Below are 20,059 nucleotides of genomic sequence, written 5' to 3'. Positions count from 1 at the left end.
TGTCCTATTTGTACACCTCCACTTCTAAAATGCCACTCAAACGTTATATGTTATCACCACCATGGAAGCGATTGTATTTATCACGTCTTTAAACAACTGTGACTAGATGGACACACTTTGTCAAATATTCTAAATTCAAGAAAAACAGAGTTTGAAAATTCAATCCCTCAGTATCTGAAAAAAATGTATCCCATCATCAATAATATCTTACTAGCACCACATGCAACTAACTCCAACAGAAACTGTACACAAGGCCCCAGCGCCACCACGACTACATAGAATCTACGTATCAATCGTCACTTAACCCACACTGTTGAATTAATCATATATGCTAATGAGCAATATTGTCCACATCGGAATCATTCATATATACAGGAACACCCTTGAATGTGTGAAGACAACTATCACAAGAAGATGGTGAAGTAGAGGAAATATAGTTTGCAATGATGCATGCAAACTTTATATTTAATTTTGTTTTAATGTCAACTATATAGAGGTAAGTTATTAACAATGTGATAAATGAGTGATGCCAATATATATCAAAACACTAGTCTGCATATGGACAGATTTAATGACAAGGCTCAGTCTCCAAGGAAATAATAGTTACTGTGTCATTTCAGAAATGATACTGTGTATATGCGTCATTGTAAATCTGACTTAAAAATGTATACAACTAGTGGCAGTTAGGATCATAAATGTAAGTCAGTAGAGGTGCCAGGTAGGAGTGTCAGAATAACTGACTTATTAAATTCCTTATACAATCTGAACCCGAACCTTGGATTGAATGTGAACGATTAATGACAATGATTGATCCGACGTTGACCATCGATTGTATTTATCGGCATCATCAGGAGGTCATGTGACCTTTTCAGCCAATCAGAACACATGTTTGGTGGTTTGCATTCAAGAAACACTGCATAGGTAGTGTTATTTCTAACACAAGTCGGGATTACTAATTGTCCTTATGTTGTCCTGTTTGTCCGAATACAGTCAGGACACAGTAGAAATAATCAGGACATCGAGACAATTTGTTCTATTTAAACGGACAATATCTTTCCGTCAACGTAGCGTCAGTTTTTATATTTTAAGTTTTCTTTATCATTTCGTGTTGTCCTTATGTGATGCAAAGTGTCCGAAATGATCATTAATGATGGACAAATGTGATCTGTGGTAGCTTCTGAAATAAGTAGGGACAACGATATAATTAGACCAAACAACTAGGACGACATTTTGACAGGCGTCAAATGTATGCACCTATTGACAACTTGGTGCTGATGTAGCGTAAATATGTCCTGTTTCCAGGAATTGATGTTACCCTATGTGTCTTTTAATAATTCAGACACGATCCCTTAAATATTTGGCAAATGTAAACAGAGAAAACGGAGTGAGTGAGTTTAGTATTATGCCGCACTCAGCAATATTCCAACTATGTGGCGGCGGCCTGTAAATAATCGAGGCTGGACAAGACAATCCAGTGACCAACAGCGTGAGCTTCAATTCGGCGCATTGGCATGTGTCAACCAAGTCAACGAGCCTGATCACCCGATCCCGTTATTCGCCTATTTCGACAAGAATAGGCGCCTATTATTGCAAGCATGGTTTGCTGAAGGCCTGTTCTACCCTGGACCTTCACGGTTCAGAAAACATGGGACGGCAGCATGTCAAATAGTGCCATTAATGATTTTCTGCAATAAGTGTCAAAACATAGAGGGACTGTCTCGTTGCAGGTACAAATGTAGGAAATTCAGAAGATTTAATTTCTATATTGTCCTCTTTGTCCTAAAACAAGGTATTTCTATCATAGAATGCACAAAAATACCACATAATGAATAAGTGGCTTGGTGTAAAAACGGAAACATTCAGTTTATAAACAGTCAACCTAGCTAACGTAAATGTTCTGTGGAGGTAATGCTATTTTCTCTCAGAGACGGACTTACCGTTTCCAGGGAAAAATGACCAATTGCAGCATATTCGCTGTCAAGTTCACTTTACTTTCCCTTCTACATATAGTCTTGCCAATGGACTTGACCCAAGATATTGGCTGAGAAAGTATGTTTCGGAACTTTAGCAAATGAGCTTGATCCCCATGAACGCCACATGGACTCCTTCCTTTGTCAAACAAATACGTGCAGACGTGGAAGATCGACTTCCCTTTAAAGATTAATTCCTTGTCTTTACATTTCTCAGATTGCATCAGGAGTGTAGTGAATATGAGCACGAACACCATTTCCGATACTGAGTACCTGTTGAATTATGTAATTCCCTTGACGTGTTTTAAAAGCGTGTAGATATAAGTTTGTTCAGTTTGATGCAAATGAGCTTTTCACCTGTAAAATATTTACGCACGTTTTGTTAAAAACTCATCTGGCCAACCGAACAAGAACAAGAACGATACTGATCGACTGACAAAGGTCGAACACATTGGGAAAATGGTATCAATACAAAGACTGTGTTAACTTGGAAACCGAGTTAATACAAAACGCACGGTCCTTAACTTTGAGCGGTGCAGATAGGTACAAAGATGTTTGTTCCAGTAACGTTGTGCTGTGAACAATTGGGATTCATCCTCCACTATTTTCCGGATGGTAAGTCCTGTTGGAAGTGCAATGATATTTCGTTAAGGAATGCTCTTGCTGGACTGCTTAAACGCCTTTTTTCTTATGTGAAAATAATCCATTACACGATTTAACATGGTTTTTTTTGTATGTTGGGTTGTACCGACACAAATTCATCAAATATACATTACACGGTATAGTCATGGTGTCGCTATGGGCAGTCTGTAAGGCCAACCCCCCTCCCGTGCATTAATATCTGCATCGTCTATCAAAATCTTGTAGTTTTTCGTTACTAAGTTTCTGATAACCTCTCGATTTCTGAAAACATGTGTCTGTTTGAATACATGTGCCTATTTGATACTCCATGTACTCCAGTGAGGTAATACATTACTTTGGACCTATGTAATCATTTCATACACCAACAAACATAATATGATAAATACTGACAGTAGTGTTAGAAGAATAATAGAATTTTGGATATTCAGTATTGGCAAGAAATACTGGACCCATACTTGCGACATTTAGTGCTGACATTACTAACAAGATCAAAATCCATTTGATTAACCGTTGGCTGGAAGTACTGGTCTGATGTCCCTTTTAAATGGAGATCTTCTCTTTGAAGGTTCATCTTGTTCGTACACCCCCACTTCCAGCGGTAACCCACTGCCATGGTGGCGGGTGGATCTGCAAAAGCTCGTTTATGTTGAGGCGGTCACCATCGCTAACAGCAGATCCAGCTTAATTATTTACGTAAATAGAGGATACTAATCGACCTTCCGTGTAATACCATTTTTATTAAACGAGTTAATGATATGGTATCAAACGAGCGAAAGCGAAAGCCCTTCTTGACCAACACGACATTATGATGCGAACATTGAACAAAAATCACGTACGTGTTTCAGTTAATTTCCTGCATGTTTGTTGCATGTTCTGTCCAGTTACATGAATCCTGCTCCCACATTCCAGTGATTGACACGAACATTATTTATCTACGGCCACAGTGTGAGGCGTATTGTGCCGATGCAGCAAGTCTGACATACAATGAGCACGATCCTATTAACATTACATGCTGCCAACGTTCGTTTTGTGATTGCTGGATATACCCCGGCTGGGGTGTTACATTCTTGATCATTGGTTCGACTGTAGGATTAGCCTTGATCCACGGTGACTTATTGGATATGTCTTGACACATGTGAATCGATGCAGACCATTTCATCCATGATATTGTGATGTTTTCTTAACACATCAATAGCTGTCTTCACACAGAAATGAATTTGCGAAATAAGGTGGAATTATACTTGCCTCGGAGCACATTGGTACCTGCCGTAATCGGCGATGTTTCTCGATATTGCATCAACTTCATGTTTATTCTTCACATGAGTATCATATATTGTGAGTGCTGATTGTCTGTATACTGTACATAGTTGGTGCAAGATGCATTAAATTTACCCACAGACTATATACAGGAAATGGTATTAAATAATTCATTAGCATCCAAACATTATGTTTTCTCTTTTGACAGTCATAGGGAGAGCAAACGGGATGATGGAATATCTTCTTTCCGGAAGTGCTTTTATCAGCATATCTGTCGGAATTACATGATTCATTCTCTACAAAAGCTGTTACCGACACAATACTCAAGCATGCAATGTCGTCAGTGTGCTTTCAATGTTTGGAATCAACGTCAGGCATAACAATGTTACGTTGAGTCTTGAATACATTTGGTCACATTCTTAATGCTCTGGACCTCCTTTCATAAAGCTACCTAGATCTAAGGTAACCTTAGTACAATGTTAAAGAATGGGAGTCAAGGTTGACCTCAGTACAGGTTGCTTCGTGAAAGAAGCACCTGGTGTGCAGTAGCAAATAATTTGCTTCTTATATAAATCTTTTGACACTCGACACAATTTATTCTTTTTGCGATTTGGTCTGTAAATTGAGGCCTGTTAAGATCCGGATTAGAATTCATCTTCTGCAACCCATGGCTGTCGTAGATCCGATTAACGGTTTTGGATGGTCAGATTCGCTGACTTTGTCAACCAATATAACTATAGCCATATTCCAAATTGCCACCGTCGATCTTCATGCGATCGATCAACGGAGTATTTAGTTCTTGCTTGAGTATTCACAGACCTTAAATTGTCATGAAAATATTTTAAAATCGTGAATGTGTTTTCAACGTCTTGGAAACGATCCTATTTGTCACGCCTGTCAAAAACTGTGACTAGGTGAGCACACATTGTCAACTGTTCTAAATTCAAGCAAAATAGATTTTGTAAATTGAACCCTTCATTATCTGAAAAACCTATATTCCATGTCATTAATATCCTTGTAGCACCGCCTGCAACTAACTACAAGTCGCAAGTTGTGAACATGAATCTGTATTTTATACATTTGCTCAGATCGATTCACATTATAGCATTTAAAGCAGGAATAATTTAACCTTAAAGTATACTAGGCACTTTTGTTTTCCGTAAGAAATGTTCTTTAAGGAAATGCTTAATCACAATTTTGTGACCAAAATCAATTTTGCGAAACAGAAACAGAGTAAAACACACGCTAAAATATTTTTACTAAATCAAGATGTGGTAACTATAAATTCGCTACTGGGGAAAACAAGGGTGACCAGCGTTTATCCCTCGTCACAAATATCAACGATGAGACTGGATTCCGCTTGTTATCTTCCGCCCCGTATTTGTAATCGCATTACGAGGATTTCCTGCTTTGTGACTTACTCGTAGTCCGCATGCAGTGCTGATGCTGAAACAGCAATCGATTGGCCTATTTGTTATTTTTGAAGAATTACCAAAAGTATCCACACCTTCCCTTGCATATTTAAAAACTTTCTGTGGACGCAATACGACTCTCAGAAACGGACTTTCTATGTCCAGGAGAGAATTGCCACTGCAATTTGCAGTCAAGTTCACTTTACGTTCCCTTAACTATGTGGCCTTGCCAACAGACTTGACCCTTCGAGGAGATGTTGGCCCAGAAAGTTTCTTTAAGAAGACTAAATTCCACATTATTTGATCCCCTGCATTGTATTGACAGCGACAGCGTGTCAACAAAATAAGTGTGCTGCAACCTCATATCAACTTCTTGCCTAGTCAAACAAACAGGTGAAGACGTACACAATTCTCTCAGCAGCCTCCTCTGCAGATTCATTTCTTGGATCTACAGATCTCAGATTGTATCAGTAGCGTAGTGGACAGGGGCATGAACATCAGTTACGTAACTGAGAATATTATTTATGATTGTGAATTCCATTGGTGTATTCTGAAAACATTTGAATATGGTTTGGTTCAGTTCGATGCATACTGTGTTTATCACCAGGGAAATATTTACGCACGTCTTTTAAACAATCAGCTGGCCAACAAAACAAGAACAATATTGATCATGTCCTATATGTATCTACGTATAGAAATGAAAGACTGAAACAGATCGAATATATTGGGAAAATGACATCGATACAAGGACTATGTTAACTTGGAAACTGTCAATACAAAACGCACTGTCCTTATCAGTGAGCGGTGCAGATAGGCACAAGGATGCTCGTTCCAGTAACGTTGTGCTATGAACTATTGGGATTCATCCTTCACTATTTTCCCTCTGCCGATGGTAAGTCCTTTTGTTACCTTTGGAAGCACAATGATAATTTGTTAAGAAACGTGTTTGTTGGTCTACTGAATACGTTTTAGATATGTTACCATAATCCATTAGGCGATTTAAAAAATTAATGTTTTTGTTAAAAATACAAATTCATCAAGTAAGCATTACATAGTATCGTTTTGGCCTTCCATTGGGTAGTCTGCAGGATTTCCTCAATGCATTAATATCAGCATCCTACAATTATTTCCAAACTATGCCTCATCACATCATGACATGTAAAACTACAAATCTAATCCAACTTAACTATAAAGCATATTGGTGATATCACACATCGTTGCACCGTGAAATTGGATACGTGCAACACGGCCACAACCCTCTTAAAGTACAGTACTAAACTATACTACTAAACAGAAACACGCTGAGACTTTGTAAAACTATAGATAACATTTCTGAAAACTTGAATTTTCCAAACATATATTGTGTGCATGCATGTGCCTGTTTCTTACTCCATATACTATTAGGCTCAGCTTCATTGGTAATCCATTCATACACCAACTTTGATAAATATTTGGGAAATACTGGCAGTAGTGTTGGAAGAAAGCACTGGTTTCATAGTTGGAATACTGTTTTGACATGAAGCACGTGTCTAACTAATAGGCCATGTTGAGGAAACCCTTGTTATGTCGTCAGATCAGGTAGGTCAAGTCAACAGCGGAAGTTCACATACAGAAGGAAAAGGTCATTATTTGTTTCATTTAGATGGCATGTTATCATTTGCTCACCTTTTCAACGATTATAAAGATTAGAACTTACATTTTTTTCCAAATGAAGAATATTCCATTTGACTTCGTTTTCGTGCATGATTCTAAACAACACTGTTGAACACACTACGTTTGAAAACGATATAATATGGACAGATAGCATGTTTGGTCATGGAGCATTTCATCAGTGACTCACAACATGACCGTAACTCTCTTTCGTGTACTCAACTAATTAAACAGAGATATGTTGATAGCCTGTCAGACTGTGAATAGGTTTTCTGAAAGCTGGATTTTTTCCAGACATATATCTGTATGAATGCATGTTCCTATTTCATACACCATGCACTCCAGGGAGGCAATCTTTCAGTCTGAACTTTGCATGTAATCCATTCATACACCAACCTTGACAACTATTTGGGAAATATTGACAGTAGTGTTGGCAGAAACATAGATATTCAGCACTGACATTAAGTACGGGACTAACATCGAATTGATTCAATCTATTAGGTTGGACCTATGGAATCACTTCATACATCACCAAACATTATTTCATACATACTCACAGTAGTGTTGGCATAAGTACTGGTCTCATATTTTGGATATTCAGTATTGACAAGAAGTACTCGACCCATACTTTCAACATTCAGTACTGACATTATTAACCGGATCATAATCGAATTGATTAACCGTTGGCTGGAAGTACTGGTCTGATGTCTCTTTTATTCAGCATATTGTCTTGACAACGTTGCCCTTGGGAAACCTGCTGTACAGAACTCTATTGGGTTCTCTGCTGGTCCGGAGCGAGCCGTGGACGGAGATGGAGATCTTATCTTTGAAGGGTTATCTTGTTCGTACACTCCCAGTTCCAGCAGTGACCCACTGCCATGGTGGCGGGTGGATCTGCAAAAGCTCGTTAACGTTGAGGCGGTCACCATCGCCAACAGAAGATCCAGCGAATTTCGTAATTATTAATAATTCACATCACATGTTCTCTTGAACATATTCACGATCTTTTATGACTGTAGGTTACTGTTCCCATACTTTACCATGAAATAAATGATAACAGCAGCAGCAAGTGATGATGTGTGGACCTGTGCTATGAGCATGCTGACGGTGTGGATCAACTCAATATAAATGGACTAATAATTACTATATACGTACCAGTTTCTATGTCGTCCATGTCGTCTTAACGTGATCTATTCATATCATATCTCCGCAGTTTATTGCACAAACTTAACAAGCTTAAACTGAAAATGACAAAATTACATTACACGGAGTCTATGTAATATTGTGTGCTGTGCCGTACCGGGAGTCTGGTTAATGTACAGGACGTACATGTACTTCATAGTCACTGGTCTTTCATAAGGCCCCAAAACAAATATATCAGTGAAAGCCAATGCCAGTCAAGAATATGTGGCAGGTCTAAATTTCTTCGCTTTCCGTAAATAAAGTCACTGGTCACCCTTTCATTATATCTGATATATTAAGAATCGTTTTTATGCTGATGTATATTTATTTCAGGTTAAGTAGTTCCTATTTTGTTTGTATATTCTGAAGCAATTTGCGTCATCATTCGCCTGCTTTGACAGCTTCCCACAAGAAGGTCGTACCAAGGGTTACTACTAAACACTACAAGGTGTTTAACATTTGCCTAAAGTTTGTGATGCTCAGTATCATAGCTGTCTCAATTCGTACACAACACTTTGGTTTCAGACTGGCGTCTACATAACTTTGACATAGAAGTATTCTCAACTGATCCAGTTGTAGACTCTGGAGCAAACGGTCAGATGTGCTTTTCCTTCTTTGGTCAATTTGGGGATTCACTAACTGAAACCCTTAGATGCATGTATCCGATTGAGGGGCGATATGTCCGGATAAAGAAGAGGCAACATCTGAATAGTGAGGACAGACTGACCCTATGTGAGGTGGCAGTCCACCCAAAGATATATGGTCAGTGAAACAATTTTCAGGAAAAACCTTGTTCTTTCGTCACATCAAACATTATAGGGTAATAGTACATATTCGTGGAGTGTAATTTCCAAAATACGTTACATTTCTCTGACCACAAAAGTTCAATTCAACAATGGAATATTTATAAAATTAGATTTTTACAAAATAGACATCCACCATTGCCTGAGAAGAATCGGTGATTGTAAAGATCAGAATTTACCTTTTCCTCAAATAAACACGTTGAATATTCAGTTTGACCTTTTCCCTCTGTATTTTGAAGAACATGTAGAAGGCACCGTTTGGTACAAGAGATAATATGGATACATAGCGTGTATGGTCTGAGCTCATGTCACCAATAAACCACAAATTCCTGTATGAAGACATGAACTGTTTCTTTGACATTTTCAGAAAATAGCTGCAGTGTCAATCAAACGTACCCTTCAAGTTTTGTACCCTACACGGAGATGTACCTCACGACCAGACCCAGACATGAAATCATCGGAAGCCTGAAGACCTGCATGATTGAATGTGCAACTATGTGGGCATGCGATGGCTTCAACTTCAATACCCTGGACAGCAGCAGTGGTAATGGAACCTGTGAGTTTGTGTCTGTGTCACTGGCAAATGTTTACAGCAAATCTGGGTGGACATACTACAAGGCCCTTTGTTCTCTAACTCCAGCGCAGCACCTGTAGGATTTGATGATTTGTGAGCATGCCTCTTTGGTGAGGTGGCCAACCATTTCTGTTGCAATATAGTCGAGCAGGCATACAAGTGGACTATGTATCGTCATCATTGTGACAAAAAATATGAGATCTTGGCCAACATCACATTAGGATTCGAATATTGAAAAAGAAGTAAAATCAGTTAATTTCTTGCATGTTTTGTGCAGTTACATGGCCGGATCAGAAACAAATGAATCCAGCCGAAGAAACATTCCGGTGACATGACATTAGAAATATTCACCCACGGTTATAGTATGAGGTGAACTGTGCCCATGTAGCTAGTTAGACTTATAACGAACTTGAACCTACTAACATTACATGCTGCCAACGTTCGGTTTGTGATTACCGAATACAGGTAGCGCAGGCGAGTGGGGTACTACATTCTTCATCGTCTTTCCCCATGTGAATCGATGCAGAACACATCATTCTATGATGGTGTGCAGTTTCCTAAATGCATTAATAACTGTCGGATTTGCGAAATGAAGTGGGGTTATTCCTGCCATGGTATGTGGAACACATTAATACCTACAATAATCGGCGATGTTTCTCCATATTGCATCGGCTTCATGGACTATGCTCTGTCACACACCCAAGCTCAACTGAATGTTGGACCTGCATGCCACCTCATAAATAAATCCGGATAAATTCCGGATTTGAATTGATCTACGTCAACCCATCCAGTAGTACATTCTAAAGTCATAGTAGAATACATAATGGACTTTGTCTTAATCTTCTAGTTAACAAATGAAGACTGCTTACTGCTCAGTGGTCAAAGCTCTCTGAGAGTAAATCTCAAATTGATGTTCATTGTTCATAGCTGTATTACATGTTGTGAGTGCTGTTTGTGTGGGTATGATGTAAATCCGGTATGATGTAAGTCCCCACGGTATAAGTATAGTGATAATGTATTACTACAGAAATAATGCATTACTCCAGCAGTTGGCGATCTGTAGCCTTTAAATTGTATTATTAACAATGGAGATATATCACCATGGTCGCATACTATTATTAAACAGAGTTTGTCATACTGTAGACATCTTACTTCTTTTGGTGTCAAGATTATATAAACTACATGTTCTTAAGTCTATCTACATCTTCTAGTCATGCAATCCTGAATACTGCTGATCTGACTTAAGTTTTAAGTCACTCATCCTGAACAGAGACGCAAGTTGTGAACAAACATCTGTATTTTATAAATTTCTTCATATCGCTACGTATCATGACATTTTGAACAGGTACAATTTCACCCTAAATTATACGAGGTACTTTTTATGTTCTTTAAAGAAATGTTTTATTACACTTTTGTGACCAAAATCAATTTTGTGAAACAGGAAAAGAGCAAAACACACACTAAAATGTTCTCACTAAATCAAGATAGTAGATACGAATTGCTGAATGCGGCGTAAAACCATACTCACTCACTCACTTTGTCAAACAAACAGGTGAAGAGGTATACGATGCTCTCTGCACATCCTTTTAAAGATTCATCCCTTGGATTTGCATTTCACAGGTTGCACCAGGAGCGTAGTGAATAGGAGCACGATCATCCATTCCGATACTGAGTACATATTTAATTACTGCGATTTCCCTTGACGTGTTCTAAAATACAATTTGACACGCCTTAGTTCAGTTCGATGGGCGTTTCACCAGGGAAATATTTACGCACGTTTTCTGAACACTCAACTGGCCAACCGAACAAGAACAAGAACAATATTGATCGACTGACAGAGATCGAACACATTGGGACAATGGCATCAATGCAAGGGGAAACCGAGTCAGTTCAAAACGCACGGTCCTTAACTGAGAGCGGTGCAGGATGCTTGTTCCAGTAATGTTGTGCTATGAACTATTGGGATTTATCCTTCACTATTTTCCCTCTGTCGATGGTAAGTCCTACTGGAAGTACAATGATATTACGTTGAGGAATGTTACTGTATGTGGGGCTGTAGCGATACAAATTCATCAAATACACATTACACGGTATAGTCTTGGTGTTGCTATGGGCAGTCTGTAATATCCCCCCCCCCCCCTCCCATTTATTATCAGCATCGTCTACTAAAACCATTTATATTTGTTTCGATGCTATGTCTCTGACGTCCCCTCTTAATACACTGAACCGCGAAAGAAAGTCACCTTTTATAAAGTGGTAATATCAGTTTGATTCAAACACGCATAAATAACATAATAATTGTCGCAAAGATTTTAAGCTTGATGTGTTTGATAATCAATACTTACAGACGAATTTCAGACAATTACAAGGCAAAATGACAGTTGGCGCGACAGTCCGATCCGAAAGTCAATAACGTGTATGGCCTCCTTTTGCGTTGACAACAGTGTTGCATCGTCTGTACATGGAGTGGATGAGACGGTTGATGAAGGCCATATGCCTCGGTGATATGCCTCTGAATCTTTTCCCACAAGTATTCTCTCGGGTTGATGTCTGGACTGAGGGCAGGTCGCCGAAGAGAGTCTAAAGCTGCTCTGGGTAGTATGGGCACGCGCGTTGTCCTGCTGGAATACTTGGTTTCCATGATGACCAAAATGTGGCATTACCAAGGGTCTAAGCGCTTGATCAGTGTAGCGGGCAGATGTTAAGCCACGTGCTGTACCAGGACCAACATTCTGGAACACCAGAACTGCGAGCAATAGCACCCCACACCATTATTCTCGGACCTCCCCATGAGTCTCTTTCCAAGACACAATCACTTGCAAAACGCTCCCCGTGTCGTCACCACGCTCTCTCTGCCATCATCCGGCTTTCGTCAAAGAAGACTACAGTTCGCCACTCCCGGTGACACCGGCTCCGTTGTGTGGCCCGTTGGAGATGAGCACGACGATGTCGAACTGTGAGGATCAGATCCCGGTAAGGCCTTCAACACCTGACGTTTCTCTGCCTCACTGTGTCGGACGTGATTAGTCTCCAGTGATTGCCAATGGATGTCCGTGCAGTTTCTGTTGCCATAGTGAAACAATGTTGCAAGTGATGATGCATATTTACCCATTTTGCCTCAAAATTGTCAAAGGCGGTCTTTTACTGCGAGGATGGTCGGTTGTGCTTCCAGAGACTAGGTCCCGTTGCTGCAGGCGGTATATTGTTTGAACAAAAACAGAACAGAAAACATGGTGTCCAACATGTCTGGCCAGCATTCTTCGTAAAGCTTGGTTGCTCTGTTCTGTTGACAATCGTGGCATGTCGCTGTCGAACAGTGAATGGTGGCACATGTTTGGTGGATCTTCTTATAGGGATAACACCTTGGGATAAATGTGCGTTGTCGTTTTAATGAAATACGCACAAAAAAACTCGTCCCACCATTACTTTAGTAACAGAGTTTTTGAGACATGTTTTTTGTATCAAATATAGAAACTGAAACCAGATTTTCTTGAACACTAGCTACGAAACAGGACTAGCTAGTAATTAAAATTAACTTGAAACATATCTGGCAAAATATTTGGTAGGATGACGTTTCTTTTGCGGTTCAGTATATGTAAAACTATAATAGTGATAGGACATCTCGCTACACAACATAATAAGAATACGTGCAGCACGACCGCAACTCTCGTATGTGTATACTACTAACTAAACCGGAAACGGTTTTCTGAAATTGTGATATTTTTCAAACATATATCTGTTTGAATGCATGTGCCTATTTCATACTCCAAGTAGTCCATTGACGTAATCTATAAGGCTAAACTTCATATATAATCAATTCATACAGCAACTGATAAATATTTGGACAATATTGGCAGTAGTGTTGGCAGGAGGTACTGGTCTCATATGTCTAGGTCTTATACATCTGTTTGAATGCATGTGCCCACTATACGCCATGTACTCCAGTGAGGAACTATATTAGGTTGGACCTATGTAATCAGTATCATACACCAACAAACATTATATGATGAATATTGACAGTAGTGTTGGAAGAAGTACTGGTCTCATATTTTGGATATACAGTATTGGCAAGAAGTACTGGACCTATACTTGCGACATTTAGTACTGACATTACTAACAGGACCAAAATCGAATTGATTAACTTGTCTGATGTCTCTTTTATTCAGCATATTGCCTTGACAACGTTGCCCTTGGGAAACCTGCTGTCCAGAATTCTATTGGGTTCTCTGCTGGTCCGGAGCGAGCCGTGGACGGAAATGGAGATCTTCTCTTTGAAGGTTCATCTTGTTCATACACCCCAAGTTCCAGCGGTAACCCACTGCCATGGTGGCGTGTGGATCTGCAAAAGCTGGTTAACGTTGAGGCAGTCACCATCGCTAACAGAAGATCCAGCAAATATCGTAATAATTGATAATTCTTACCTGTTGAATATCTTAACAATTGTTTATGTCTGTATTCAAAGAACTGTTTGCATATTTCATCTTGAATCAAAGTTTAAGCCCTAACTCCATATGTTCACGTCATACCTCCCCAGTTTAGTGCACCTGCTTAATCTGAAAGTGACAAAAAAGCACTACATGCAGTAAGTACGGAGTCTATGTAGTGTTTTGAGTCCCGTGCCGGGATACAACTGATATACTAGTTAATATATAGGACTGACACGTACACCATAATCACTGGTCTTTCATACAAATATATCACACAAAACCAATGCCAGTCTAGAATATGACAGGTCTGGAAACCTTGGTTTCCGTAAAATAATCTGTAATCACCCTCTCATTCTTTTTTATAATTTAAGAAGAGTTTTATGTGATATTTGCTTATTTCAGGGACCAGAAATGAGTCCATCCAATCCCTCTTCACAGTTTTCACATGAAAAATATCGATAATAGTGTATGGATATTCCTTTATACACTCTTCAAAAAAGAAAGTCTTTCAAGCAACATGACTGCAAACAATGCCAATGGAAATTAAAGTTTCATTGAAGTTGTCGATGCAGTAGGTCTTCTGGGGAAAGATCAGATCTATTTCCGGAAAATGTTGACGTTTTGTAAGCTGCGTGATTTTGTCGTTAGCGATGTTTATGGTCATTGCCAGTCGGAAACTAAAAGGATTTTATCTTGAAAATCTGCACGCAAATCGGGCGACTGATCCTCTTTTGCTGAGTCGACATGATAAGTAGACTTCGTACTTGAAGAAAATACTGAACTGGTGCCTCGTGCTGTTCAGGCAAGAACAAACGATAAAGAAAATTCGGATTAAGAAATGGTTGTGTTTAAAATAATGTATCAAGATTAATTCCTTCAAACCGTATATGTTGCTCTTTGAATGTGCACATTTGTTGTGCTTTTGTACTTTGTGTGTATACATCAGTTGGTAAACTGATTACTATTTTGTTTGCATAATATGAAACAATTCCCTTCGCCATTCGTCTGTTTCGACAGCCTCTTATAAGAAGGTCGGACCTAGAGCTATTACTGCAGGCAAGATGTTTAGTATTTGTACATTTGCCGTTTGTCTGTGATGCTCAGTATCAAAGTTGTCTCATTTCGTACACAAAACTTTGATTTCAGATTGGCGTCTGCATAACTTTGACATAGAAGTATTCTCTACTGACCCAGTTGTAGACCCTGGAGCAAACGGTCAGATGTGCTTTTCCTTCTTTGGTCAGTTTGGGGATTCACTAACTGAAACCCTCAGATGCATGTATCCGGTAGAGGGGCGATACGTCCGTATAAAGAAGAGACAACATCTGCATAGTGACAGACTGACCCTGTGTGAGGTGGCAGTCCACCCAAAGATATATGGTCAGTGAAAAATGTGAAAATAGATCACATGAAACATTGTACGGGTAACAGTACATCGTCATGGAGAGTTATATAATTATTTCCTAAATGCGTTGCACGTCTCTCAATACGTTAAGTCAACAACGGAAGTTAACAAACACAATCAGCATGGCCCTGTTTGATTCATATTAACAATCTGATAACCGATCAATTTACATGTTGTTATTGGTGAGAACAAACGTTATTGCTGAGGAAAAAATGTTGTGAAAAAAAAATACAAAAATATTTGTGAAATTAAATTTTACAAAATTGACAAAAAAAGAAAAAGAAACAAAAACAAAAGAAAAAAACACCAATGACTGAAGAACTGCTCTCGTTTCAGACGATTATAAAGATCCGAAATTTCTTTCCCCCAAAATATATATGTAAATATATGAAAAATGAAAATGTAGCATACAGTTTAACAGTTACTTCATTTTCGCGTATTATTCTGAAAAACACTGTAGAAGGCACTGTTTGTGTATAAGAGATAATATGGATACATAGCGTGTATGGTCAGAGCTAATGTCACCAATAAACCACAACTACTTGTACGAAGACATGAACTGTTTCTTTGATATTTTCAGAAAACAACTGCAGTGTCAGTCAAAGGTACCCTTCAAGCTTTGTGCCCTACACCGAGAAGTATCTCACGACCAGACCCAGGCATGTAATCATCGGAAGCTTGAGAACCTGCATGATTGAATGTACAACTATGTGGGCATGTGATGGCTTCAACTTCAATATCCTGGACAGCTCCAGTGGAAATGGAACCTGTGAGTTTGTGTCTGTGTCACTGGCAAATGTTTACAGCAAATCTGGATGGACATATTACAAGGCCCTTTGTTCTTAAACCCTAGCACAGCACCTGCCGGGATTGATGTATGAGGAAGTCTAATGTTATGTGACATGACCATTTAGCGAGGTGACACACAGTTACTGTTCAGATATAACTGCGGAGGCATACAAGTGGAATATGTATCGTGACAACGGTGACAGAACAACTTGAAAAAAATAAGATGCGAATGCTGCAATAGAACGAAAACAAATACATATATTAGTAGGTATTTCGCTCAATTTCGTGATTGTTTGTTGCATATTCGGTCAAATTACATGACCCGTCCTGAATAAATTAATCCAACACCCAACTTCCAGTTATTGACATCAGGGATATTCACACCATGGCCAGGCCAAGCAATAACAATGGCTAAGCCTGCCTTATGATGAATCCAATCCCCTTAAAATTACATGCATTCTTTGTTCGTTTGTTGGTGGCGCGGACGGTCTGTGTGCTGCATTCTTTCTATATTTGTTTATGTTTTTGTTTTTTTGTTTTTCCCTCTCGACTGTGGACGACCTGTTTATAATCTGTAGTATCCAGAGATTTTTATAGATTGCCCATGTCAATCATATTTCACACACTCGCATGAAGTGCGACCTAGTCTGTTTCATCGAACTTCCTGAAAATTCACGGCCCAAAAAATGACGTGGGATGATTCTGATACTATAACAAATGGATACAATGCACACATCAAAAAAAGACTAAGGTTATATCGATAATATCAGACTATTATCTTGTTCGAGGAATGAGTGAATCAATATCCACATGAAGGAGCCGGAACACACACCGTAACATCACCTGCTGTTGACAAAGAAACCGGTCCTATGTCACGTCACTTTGTTTCAGTATTACTTCACACTGGCATATCGTCTCATTGGTCACTGAAGATAGCACACCTGACAAAGTATTGCATAACATCCACCATTCTAAAAATAATTTGGTTAGACAACAATGAGCTATCAACGTGTACATATTGAAGGAAGGACATAGCCCATAGTACATAACATTTAACACTCTTAACAATTTATAATGTTGAGCATTTAATCGAGACACGAGAAATGCTAAATACGAACATTTGTCGGGTTATCTTGGTGATGTTACCAATAATTATAATTATTACAAATTGATTAATTCTCCATCAAGTAAATGATGACATGTATACACGTGTAGGTTAATAGCACCATGCGGAAGTTGTAATCACTGTGTTGCTTAAACAGGGGTCGACGCTGGTTTGAGGATAAGAATTCGAACAAAAATTCATTGTTGCATAAGAAATGCATATTAGCATTTCCTGTGTACAACTGTATATAAATATTCACCAGAGTAAATGTCCAGATATTTCAGTCGTCATGCCATTCACGCATCAGGAAATCCGGAAAAAAAAATAGAACACTGATGGCATACTTTATAAAAAGCAGAGAAAAACTGCCAGGATATTGTTAAATAACGGCATTTGATGGACATCCACCGTTGCTACTGTCTCGCTGATTACGAAACACTGTCAGCTGCCCAGGCTCCGGGTTTGTCACCGTCGAGGGAGCTGGTTGCCCATCGCTCTGGACCAGTGTTCCTTTCATTCATTGTTTGCTTTTTGCGTTCATACTTGTTTTCAGTTACATGACAATGTCTGAAAATATATGAATACACGGCCCAAATTTCAGTGGAATGACATCAGGAAGAGCATGTGTGAGAATAGGTGCAGTAGCAAGACTGCTCTTGCATGTAATATTCCTTTGGCGAGGTGACTGACTGATCAGAAATAGTCGTCATAATAGTCGACTGCGTAGTCATCAGTGCGACAAAGCGAAAAAGACTGGACCAGACCAACAAAACACACCATGTATTTTTTTCAGCAATGTTATTTTGTGTTTGTTGTTGAAACTGCCGAAATACTGCGCTTTAGTGGCCTGTTGTGAATTGTTGGATTGTTATATTCCCGACATACTAACTAGGTCCATCCGTCTGAAGATATTGGTTGTATTGTTTCCAAATTTGGAAAAGAGCTTCTTTCTCTAAAGGAGATGTGCAGTGCAATGCTTAATTCCGAGTATTAATTGTTTAAAAGTGGTCAATTTAAAATATTAAAAAACTTAAAAAACCATTGAACTTTCGCTCAATAACATAACCATAATTTGAAAGGCTGTATAAGATAAATTAAATTTACTATCGTGATGATGCTGGTGGAGAGTCATCATAATTGCATCCCGTTTTCTTATCACTCGTGAGAAAGTCCCACTTCAAACCAGCTTGAGGTTTGGGCATTGGACTCTTTGTATGGAAAGGTAGCAGCAAAATGTTTCACACAGATATTGTGTTTTTGTCAAGGCGCGGCTTAACAAATGTGAAATGACATATGAGTTACATATGGCTACACTTCTTTGCTCTGGTCTGCACAACCATAAGGGTTAACATATGTCACAACAAGAACCTACGAAAGGAAACAGCCTCCAACCGTTTGCCTTCAATATGCTACAGTCCATACTAAGGCTACGGTTCAGAGTTCCTACAACCCATCACGCTAGCCTTATTAATATTTACACTTATTCCAAAATAAATTTTAGTCTTTATAAATTCTATTTTGTCCCTATTTATACTGATATGAATTCCCTTTCTGACACTTTCCACAATAGTTGTTAAAATTACTAGTATATTAATAATACATTCTCGCACTTTCCAATGGCTTAACTTAAACATAGGTTAAATAATATATTCGAATTAGTGATGCATAATCACGTGATCAATTTTGTTCAAATTGCAAGTGCTAGTGCGTATATTCAATCCAGATCAAATACAGTATGTCGTATGTAGTGGTGTCAGCCCGATCTGTCTACAATGAAACATGTCATGCTGCTCACCGCCAAATTTTTACATTTATATGACGTAACGGATGTTCGATTTCTGTATGTATAGATGCGGTGTAATACACGGTCACTATGCAGGTTCACTAAACAGATGATGTTATCTGTTGTATTGATTCTTTTATCGCTTTTCCTCTTACGGGTGATTTTGTCCATCAATAACCTGATTTTATTTATATTTCTTACGTCTGTCAGATTATCTACCTGGATTCCTGTCAGAGGGACACTTTGTTCAAGTCATGTGTTTATTTACAGTTATGTTTGTCTCTTTCTTACAACACACCAGTAGCTTGAAACATCTACATTGCATGTTAGTTCGAAATTAGATCAGTTCTGTTTTCTCAAAACGAACCCAACCAAGTTATAATGATTAAGTTATTCTGTAATGATGGATATTGAACTGTATAGACAGGGTTAAAAAAATTCTTATTTTTTAATATTTCTTTGAATGTGCAATGCCAAAGTCTCGTTGATAGTGTCTCTTACTCTTTTGATTTGTGTGATAGTGATATCCTAACCCTGGTCCAATCTGTAATGAATAACTATATACCATACCCTTAAATGTGCGTAGACTTGAAAATACAGTTGACATACTTGAGTCACATTCAACCTACGACGTCATGTGTCTTACCGAGACATGTACCATGGCGGGAGTAATGATAGTTCAATTTAATTTCAATACAATAGATATGTTTCAAACAAATCGTTACGATAGGATGCGAGATTCACGCTGGATTAATAAGGTGCGTGAATTGATCCGTAAGAGCAATCGCCATCATAAAATCACTCATCTGTCTTGGAACATAATAGGTTTAGTAGGAAATAAAGTTACATCCGCGGTAAAAGTGAGTGAGAGAGTGAGTAAGTGAGTTTACTTTTACGCCGCTCACAACGATACCCCAGCTATATGGTTGCGGTCTGTAAATAATCGAGTCTGTGATCAACAGTATGAACATAAAATCTGCGCAAAAGAGAACCGAAGACATATGGCAACCAAGTCAGCAAGCCTGACCACCATGGCCAGATCCCGACAGTCGACAAGCAT

General features: G+C 38.8%; 2 protein-coding genes across 2 annotated transcripts; both read left to right on the top strand.

Moving 5' to 3' along the window:
- The first annotated feature begins 6,103 nt into the window (after positions 1 to 6,103).
- Positions 6,104 to 9,570, top strand: LOC137292014 (fucolectin-1-like). The gene is made up of 4 exons (XM_067823567.1): positions 6,104 to 6,173; positions 7,653 to 7,886; positions 8,639 to 8,875; positions 9,284 to 9,570. Exons 1-4 carry the CDS (start codon positions 6,104 to 6,106, stop codon positions 9,568 to 9,570), a joined length of 828 nt encoding a protein of 275 aa, XP_067679668.1.
- Positions 9,571 to 12,436: 2,866 nt separating this feature from the next.
- LOC137292013 (fucolectin-1-like) lies at positions 12,437 to 16,456 on the top strand. The gene is made up of 4 exons (XM_067823566.1): positions 12,437 to 12,446; positions 13,657 to 13,890; positions 15,064 to 15,297; positions 15,903 to 16,456. The coding sequence occupies exons 1-4, from the start codon at positions 12,437 to 12,439 to the stop codon at positions 16,166 to 16,168; spliced, it is 744 nt and encodes a 247-aa protein (XP_067679667.1). The 3' UTR covers positions 16,169 to 16,456.
- The last annotated feature ends 3,603 nt before the right edge of the window (positions 16,457 to 20,059 follow it).

The sequence above is a fragment of the Haliotis asinina genome, chromosome 7 (assembly GCF_037392515.1).
Source record: "Haliotis asinina isolate JCU_RB_2024 chromosome 7, JCU_Hal_asi_v2, whole genome shotgun sequence".
Taxonomy (NCBI): domain Eukaryota; kingdom Metazoa; phylum Mollusca; class Gastropoda; order Lepetellida; family Haliotidae; genus Haliotis; species Haliotis asinina.
This window is presented reverse-complemented; position numbering and strand designations above follow the sequence as displayed.

Bases quoted from the DNA above. Each gene is read 5' to 3' on its own strand.
- LOC137292014 (XM_067823567.1), top strand. From the start codon at position 6,104: ATGCTCGTTCCAGTAACGTTGTGCTATGAACTATTGGGATTCATCCTT. The intron at 6,174-7,652 runs GTAAGTCCTTTT...TCTTTTATTCAG, and splicing joins CTATTTTCCCTCTGCCGATG to CATATTGTCTTGACAACGTT. The intron at 8,876-9,283 runs GTCAGTGAAACA...TGACATTTTCAG, and splicing joins AGTCCACCCAAAGATATATG to AAAATAGCTGCAGTGTCAAT.
- LOC137292013 (XM_067823566.1), top strand. The intron at 13,891-15,063 runs GTAATAATTGAT...CTTTGATTTCAG, and splicing joins CAGAAGATCCAGCAAATATC to ATTGGCGTCTGCATAACTTT. The intron at 15,298-15,902 runs GTCAGTGAAAAA...TGATATTTTCAG, and splicing joins AGTCCACCCAAAGATATATG to AAAACAACTGCAGTGTCAGT.